Source organism: Brassica napus, unplaced genomic scaffold, assembly GCF_020379485.1.
Source record: "Brassica napus cultivar Da-Ae unplaced genomic scaffold, Da-Ae ScsIHWf_363;HRSCAF=573, whole genome shotgun sequence".
In the NCBI taxonomy this organism is placed as follows: domain Eukaryota; kingdom Viridiplantae; phylum Streptophyta; class Magnoliopsida; order Brassicales; family Brassicaceae; genus Brassica; species Brassica napus.
Window position 1 is genome coordinate 140,638 of NW_026016444.1, and position 8,675 is coordinate 149,312.

The 8,675-nt window shown below is 32.9% G+C and overlaps 1 protein-coding gene across 1 annotated transcript; it reads left to right on the forward strand.

The window, feature by feature from the left end:
• Positions 1-3,689: 3,689 nt before the first annotated feature.
• On the forward strand, positions 3,690-7,428 carry LOC125603620 (putative glucuronosyltransferase PGSIP8). The gene is made up of 3 exons (XM_048774508.1): positions 3,690-4,604; positions 5,816-6,276; positions 6,639-7,428. Exons 1-3 carry the CDS (start codon positions 4,270-4,272, stop codon positions 7,325-7,327), a joined length of 1,485 nt encoding a protein of 494 aa, XP_048630465.1. The 5' UTR covers positions 3,690-4,269; the 3' UTR covers positions 7,328-7,428.
• Positions 7,429-8,675: the final 1,247 nt, after the last annotated feature.

An 8,675-nucleotide genomic window follows, 5' to 3' on the forward strand; every position in this document is an offset into this window, starting at 1 on the left:
TATCATTACGTATAGTTTTTTTTTCCTCAACAAATATATCGGTTTCAGATAATTCTTGTAAGACTGAATTTGTAATTGCGTATACTTTTTTGTTAAAAAACACTAGTTAAAAATGTAAATATAATATACAATTGCGTCATCTTGTGTTTTTAGAACTTAGAAGTAATGATTATAGATCGAATGTGAAACAAAATATTAACAGGGCCAAAAAATCAGTTTCAAGCATTAGTAGTGCAGAGTGTTATGTGTCCCTTGTCAAGACAAATCAGTCTCCAAAATGACCCGTGAGCTCTCTATGTGCCACACCACAAGTTGTGTTACATGAATTGTTTATAAAACTATAAATCTAAGTATTGATTAATCCCCCACAAGCAGCTTACTACTTAAATATTTTCAACTATACTAGTTGCTTGGCTGCTACCTACCGTGTACCATCATCCTCTTTAATAATATTTTTAACAATGCTAGTTTCTTGGCTGCTACCTAACGTTTACCCATTGTAATTACTCGCTTTTAAGAAGTAATTAGAATTATAGGTACGTACGTATTTGACCAAATAAACTGGGATTTGACAGTATAGATTTTGAGTTTTATAAGTAATTGATCGTCACCACCTATTTGTATATTGATCCAATATCATTTCATGAATCTTCAACAATGTTACACGTTCTCATATTAACTTCTTCCTTTAACCATCATAATTATTCTTATAATTTCTCTTTTTACTCAACAAATCTATGGTTTTCCGATAATTATTTTGTTTTCTAGGATTGTGAACCTACAATTGCATAATTTTTTTTAAACTAAATCTACTTCAAAAATTATTAAAATGTAAAATAGAATATAGAGCCAATGTGTTTTAGAATGATGAGAAATTTCTTAGGTTTCTTTCTTTTAGTTCGAGTGTGAAGTGCTAAGATAACATCCATAGTTAAACATACTTAACAAAATATAATAACATGGACAACAAAATCAGTTTCAAGTCATAGTGATGAACGCAAAGGTGGGATGTGTCCATTATCAAGACAAAGTGTCCAAGATGACTGGTGAGCTCTCTAAGTACTTCACCACAAGATACGGTTCATGAATTATTGTTTTCATGAAGTATTGTGTTTATGAATCCTTGATCTCCTCAGCCTTAATCAGCCTGGGACCAAGATTCAACCCTACAGTCAAGCCTTCCATGCCATATAAATCATATACTATTTGTTTGAATGATATAAATCATATATTAGGCTGTTAGTCTCATCAGATTATATCTCGTTTGCTTCACATATGCGTTTGACGTTCTCTTCGGCAACCTCCTTCATATGAAGACGTTTGATCAATCAATAAACGCAAAGACTACAATGAGATTCGAACAAAGAGATACACAAATTTGTGACATCTTATTTTTAAAGTTTGTTCACTTGAACCCCCATTTTTTTGTAAGTCAATTGGTATGATAATGGGCCTTATAATTTTTTGACGTCATTAATGGATCTTATATCGACATCGGACTTTGGTATTGTTGAGAGAATCCTAGTGACAGCATGGTTAGTGGTGGTTATCCATCATGCAGACGGAACCTGAAAAGTACAAAATTGAAGATCGTTCACCTAAGTTTATTCGTTGAGAGTTATTGTTTGCAGTACCCAAAATCAACAAGTGACAAGGCTTATAGATTTGTAGATAGGCAAAAGAATAATAGAAGATTTGAATACTAAAAAAAGAGACATGTATGAACCATATCAAATCAACGCGTATCGTGCTTATAATTAAAGCGCGTGCCTATTTGCAATTGCAATTGCAGTTGCAAAGACGTATACATACATGTTGACTTTGGAATAAGTTGATAACTTATGTCTTTTATTTCTGCTTGGACTCCACAATAAATCATTTGACTGGTAAAACCCTTCCCCCGCCCCGAGTTTAAATAACTCTGGATACTTAGGCATCTCCATTCCAACTCTATTTTTTCTTCTAAAATAAAGTAAAAGTGAATATGGAGTAAGAAATGTTTCAATCCAACTTCATATCTCACTTCATAATAAAATTTACTCCATAAATAGAGTAATATATTTTTTGTTTGTTCATCACTCCATTATAGAGTAGGAAATGGGGTAGGGTTAGAGCAATTTTACTCCATTTTTACTTTTACTATATTTTGAAGAAAAAAATGGACTTATACATTGGAAATGCTCTTAGGTCGAAGAAAAAAAAGGAATTTTATCACAGTTAAATGACTATGTTCTAAGAGATTTATTAGAATAAACGTTATTAATGATGGTCTTAGCGATTTACTAATTATGTATTTAGGATAACTTGATCAATGAAAATGAGAGATTTTTGTGTTTGACTAAATATCAAAAAAGCAAAGGTTGAATCAAGTTTTCGGAATTACATTTGCTTTATTATAAAATTAAAATTACTTGTTTGTGAGCTGAAACTTTTCTGGTTTAACTTCAAAATTAAGGTTATCTTGTCATATCAGCTTTAGTACAAACGTAAGTAAACAAAAATAACTCACCTTGGTGGATGTAAGTATCTATCTGAAAGACCACTTCACAAACATTATGGACTGACACGATTTCAACACACAAGAAGACTCGCATGATTGCTAGTCAGTCAACGTTCCATTTTGAGATCATTTTCTAGTTTCTTTCCTCTTTCTTTTTCATCCATTTTCCTTCAATTTTTTTTAATCAAAGAATATACCCTTAACACTAAAAAGGGATAATACGCCTACACACAACATGTAATCTTCTGTAATAGTATATTAAATAATATAAAATATAAATAGTTATTATATATTAAAATGCATATTTATATACGTCAGTCAATGAAAGATATCCACGATTAGAACTCTGATCCAATCGCTTTAGAATAGTCTTGTTGCCTCGGAGTGGACTACCATTTCTGTTCATGTTACTATCATATTTGAGTTACACCATTCATTTTGAGGTCCATTAAAATCCGAGGTACTCTTTACAACATAATAGACCTTTGTATTGAGTATGCAATATATTTCACTTTAAAACCCAATGAACAGTCTCAAATAATTAGTTAACTTCCTCCACAAGTAATCATATGCATACTTATTCATCGCTCTGTTTCGCTCAAGTCAATCAAAATATTTTTGACCCTACTTCGAAGCAACAAGCATAGTACTTTATTTATTTTGTACACAACAAATGTTTTGAGTTGTTTCTCGACAGAATTGACTTTGAAATATAGTTTTTAATAAGAAACATAAATAGTGAACTAGGATTTGATCCAAAAAAACAATGAACTAGGATGATGATAGCACACCACTTGCGAAGAGAACGAAGACGAAGGCTCAGTCCACGTGATCCACAATTGACCATTTCCAAAATACTAGCTGCCAGCAATATTGTAGAATATAGAATGCGGTTACTTGCAAAATCACCTATTATTTTATTAAAACAAAGTTAAGCAAACCGTAAATCAACATCTTCTTGTGTGCGTTACAGACTAAACAGCGTGTCACATCTCTCTAGTCCAAAAAATGTGACTAAAGATGTATGCAAGGTGCTTTGTTTTACTCTTAAAATCTGGAATCAAAATCAATATATTTCAGTGTCAAATAAACATTTATTTTGTAAACGAAGATAGGATGAGATCAAGGTGAAGATAAACGGTGATATGAATTTGCAACTGAAAATTGAAAGTATCAAAAACTATTTGATGTAAATTTTTGTTTATAGTTTACATTAATACTAATTTATTATTCTGCTACAAATTATAAAATTATTATATTAACAATTAATTGATTATTTAATTTTTCTTACGAGCATTTTTCTGACACTTCTACATTCACCAAAGAACAGATTCTTGTTCATATGATGATTAGATGATAAACCATTATTTTTAGAATTTGAACCTAAGAATTTTCAATGTACAATGATAACTAATTTTTAATATTTTTAATTTATTATTAAGATCGACATGTGTAATAGTTTGTGTATCTCTTAGTATGGCACAACAATTTTCTTCTTATAATGAAAAATAAAAATATCAGTATAAGAAGAAAAAAAAACATATCATTACAATAACTTCTCAGTTCTCATTGGCCACTTGCCATTATACCTCTCGAACCCTTCACAGGCTCTCAGAAACCTTCCTCTCTCTTTCCAGTTTCCATACATTGTTTGGGTATATATACGCGTATGCATTTACAAGTTTCCTTAGAGAAAACAAAAATCAAATTCTGAATAATTCTTTCACTTATATTTGTTCCAATTCGGACATTGTTCAGACAAATCGGAGATGGATTTGCAGAGAGGTTTAATGTTATTATGTTGTGTCCTAACCGTTCTGGTAATCGAAACGACAGCATATCGAGAGAGACAGCTGCTTCAACCGCAGGAAACGGCGATAGACACTGAAAACGCTTTGGTGGCGGTACAGGATCGGGGTTTGAAAACGCTGCGGCCGGAGCATAAGAACGCCTACGCAACGATGATGTACATGGGAACGCCAAGGGACTATGAGTTTTATGTTGCGACACGCGTTTTGATCAGATCGCTGAGAAGTCTCCACGTGGACGCTGACCTTGTTGTCATCGCTTCTCTCGACGTTCCTCTCCGATGGGTTCAAACCTTGTAAGTCTTCTTGTCTTTCCTCTGTTTCGTGGGTCCACTGATTCTGCTGGCCATTATCTGACGTCATCGTTGACCAAACCTATTACGCTGGAATATACAATTTCTAGATTATTAATTTTTATATAATTTTCCATTTCTTGACAATATCGAAAATTTTCAGTTTTTTTCACTATAAATTGCTTTGTGCGTGAAACAGCAGGTTTGATAATAAAAAACTGGTTTTTTCTTGATTTAAAAGTGATATTTTGGAATCACCAATAGGTAAGAATATATTTATTTTCGCGTAGAAATTAATATAAGCTTGGAAAATAACGGATTGAGAACATAAGATAAATAGGTTTTGTACGCCTTTTACTCTTGTCTTGGACATGGTGGTTGATTTCTTTTCTTGTTGATCGAATTCACGAATTCAAATAACATTTGAACATTATGGAAGCGTTCTTTATTTTTTGTACCTTACTGTTTTGTTGTAATGAATTAAAATATGAATTAAGCATATAAGTTGGAGAGAATCAAACTTTGAGTAGATATATGTTGTTGAGACTTATAGACCCACGCTTTTAAGTCCATTTTATTATATCATCTCCATCTATGATGAGTCGATACTACGCGCTTCTATTATCTTACATTTTCTTACTTTAAGCCGAACTTGTTACGTGTTATAGTTCTTTTATCTTTTCATCTTTTATGCTTTTTGTATTAAGTATTTTCAAATTCTTTAGGAAAATATTTCTCAGTTCTTGAAATAAACCATACTATCTTAGTAAGAACCTTTAATCAACAATTTATTCATCCATAAAAGTTGAAACATGCGTAGAAGAACTGGGAGTTAAAACGATCGAAAACAATAAAAACTTGTTACATTGAATGAAAGGATTTATAAGGAGAGTTGTTTGACTTTAGTATCCTGATTGAAAAACCTTTTGGAAACAGGAAGAGCTGCGCATATCTTCTTGGTCAAACTCTGTATACGTTATTAATTTATTGCCCGCCGATCAGTTGTTTAGATAGATCATACAATAACGTCTACATGTCAATCTCATAAGCTATAATAATTTTTTTTTAACAATACAATGACTTTACATGCTTACACACAAATAATACAATACATAAATATATATACGCTCAAAATCATGCATGCACATATTAATTGTTGAAACCGAACGTGTGTGTCATTGTGTGTGGATACTAACGTGTGTGTGTGTTAACAGGGAAGCGGAAGATGGAGCTAAAGTGGTGAGAGTTGAAAATTTGGATAATCCGTACAGGAGACAAACTAACTTCAACAGTAGATTCAAGCTTACTCTCAACAAGCTCTACGCTTGGGCTTTGTCTGATTACGACCGTGTAGTCATGCTCGATGCCGACAACCTCTTTCTTAAAAAGACCGACGAGCTTTTCCAGTGCGGACGCTTTTGTGCTGTCTTCATAAACCCTTGCATCTTCCACACTGGCCTCTTTGTCTTGCAACCGTCTGTGGAAGTGTTCAAGGACATGGTCCATGAGCTACAAGTTGGAAGAGAGAATCGTGATGGAGCTGATCAAGGCTTTCTTGTTAGTTACTTCTCTGATCTTCTTGACCAGCCTCTCTTTCGTCCTCCGAGTAATGGCTCTGTGCTCAGTGGCCATTTGAGACTTCCGTTAGGCTACCAAATGGACGCATCTTATTTCTGTAAGTCACATTCTTTTCAGTCCCAAATGATATGTTCTCGTCTATAATTCTGTTGTCTCCGCGTATTTTAATAGCTAAGAGGTTTGATTTTTTTTTTATCATATACATCTTTTGATATAGAATTTTTATTTTTTTTAATAAATTAGATTTAAAAAGATCCCAAATAATTATATATATATATATATATCGATAGTTTTTTCATCACAAATTATACTGAGTTCTTAATTATTTAAACTTTTACATAAACATAAAATTTAAGAGGTTACAATTTTTTGGCCCCATGGTCCATAAAATGTTGAACAGTCCTTGATAATAAAACATATTTAGGTTAATGTAATAACATTATGATCTTTTACTCTCAGATCTTAAACTAAGATGGAACATACCCTGTGGACCAAACAGTGTGATTACATTCCCAGGAGCTGTTTGGTTAAAGCCATGGTACTGGTGGTCATGGCCTGTTCTTCCACTAGGTCTCTCATGGCACGAGCAGCGTCGCGCCACTCTAGGGTACTCAGCAGAGATGCCTTTGGTCATAATCCAAGCAGTGTTCTACCTTGGAATCATAGTAGTCACACGACTAGCTCGTCCTACCATAACTAAGCTATGTTATCGCCGCTCGGACCGCAACTTAACAACGATCCAAGCAGGTTTCAAGTTCATAGCACTTCTCTCTGTAGTCGCAGCCTACGTCTTCCCGTTCTTCACCATCCCTCACACCATACACCCACTCATCGGCTGGTTCCTCTACTTGATGGCATCTTTTGCTCTCTCTTCCATTCCAATCAACACTCTTCTACTGCCAACGCTCCCTGTTCTGACTCCATGGTTCGGCATTTTCGGGACGCTGCTTGTCATGGCCTTCCCTTGGTACCCTGATGGAGTGGTGAGGGCGTTGTCTGTTTTCGGATACGCATTTTGTTGCGCACCTTTTGTGTGGGTTGCATTTCTCAAGATCACGTCGCATCTCCAGGTTCTGATTGAAAAAGAGGTGTTGTTTCCGCGGTTGGGAGACTCAGGGACCACTTCTGGGTTCAGCAAATTGTATTAGGAGTGTTTATTTTGACTTATATTGGTTCTGTATATAAAGGATTATTATTGTTTCATTCACATTACATTTTATATCAACTCAATCTGACCTTATTTCTTTAACCTGGTCAAAATTTTCAATTTTGCTCTTTGAACCTCGTTTGGTCTTTTTTAAATCATTCTCTTGGGTTCAGCACACAAAGAAAACAAAGTTAATGAACGAGTTTAGAAAAGTAGGATGGTTAGCCTACATCACAAAATCCACTAGAACTTGAGGTAACAATGACTGACCAAGGACACTCTGTTTCTCTCAGTTCTTTGTGTCCCTCACTGATTTTTCCTCTCTCGTTACAGAAGCACGCTTATTCTTTAACTCCAGCCTCCCTAGACTCCTTAATGCTCTATAATGTTTCACTTTGGCCATCGTTTTAGTAGTGTAATAACTTCATATAGCCGCTTGGGTTACATTGTGAAGCGAGCTGTGATGTACTACAGAGTACAGACTGCGAGTGTGGTTTATATTTGACAACTACCATCTTTGTGGCTGCAAGAGGTACAAAAGAATACAACGAATCTGAGTACTATGACTACTCCATACATTCTTCAGTAACGTAATTCTCATTACGAACTGATCAAAGAGGAGTAATTGAGATCATGTATGTTTAAGAACTATCTTAATATTATATATTTTCGATGTAGACATCTAATTTATCATATAAATTTATGTTTCAGTCACATAAACGTGTGTTAAATTTGATATATCTACAGTAGAACTTCTATAAATTAATAATGTCGGGACTTTGAAATTTTATTAATTTATAAAGATATTAATTTACAAAAAAATTCTTATTTAAATTTTTTATTTTTTTGGATATATTTATTCTAAGATAAGAAAAATATTTGATTTTAGTATATAGATATTAATTGTTATTTTATTTTGAAATTTGACATTTATTTTATTTGGTGTATATAATATATATTGCATAGAATATAATTGTGGTTTTAGATATAATTTTACTAAATCTCATCAAAAATATATTAAGTATTAATAAAATATAAAGATAATTTCATTGTGAATATAAATCAAACAATATAACATTAGGTTCTTACTTATATAAAATATGTATACAATTTACATAGAATTTTCTAAAATAATTATTATCTTATTATTTTATCGATTTATGTCAAATATTGAATCGATCCAAGTTGGAATCGACAAGATTTATTAATTTATAGAAATTATTAATTTAGTGAGTATTAATTTATAGAGGTTCTATTGTATTTACTTGAGTGACTAGTTATAAGGAGTGGATTCAATAAAACAACAAATTAATATTTATCTAAATCCTTCCGATTCCCTTTTGCTAAAA

Coding starts and splice junctions, on each gene's coding strand:
- LOC125603620 (XM_048774508.1), top strand. CDS start 4,270: ATGGATTTGCAGAGAGGTTTAATGTTATTATGTTGTGTCCTAACCGTT. Junction 4,605..5,815: donor CTCCGATGGGTTCAAACCTT/GTAAGTCTTCTT, acceptor GTGTGTTAACAG/GGAAGCGGAAGATGGAGCTA. Junction 6,277..6,638: donor AATGGACGCATCTTATTTCT/GTAAGTCACATT, acceptor TTTTACTCTCAG/ATCTTAAACTAAGATGGAAC.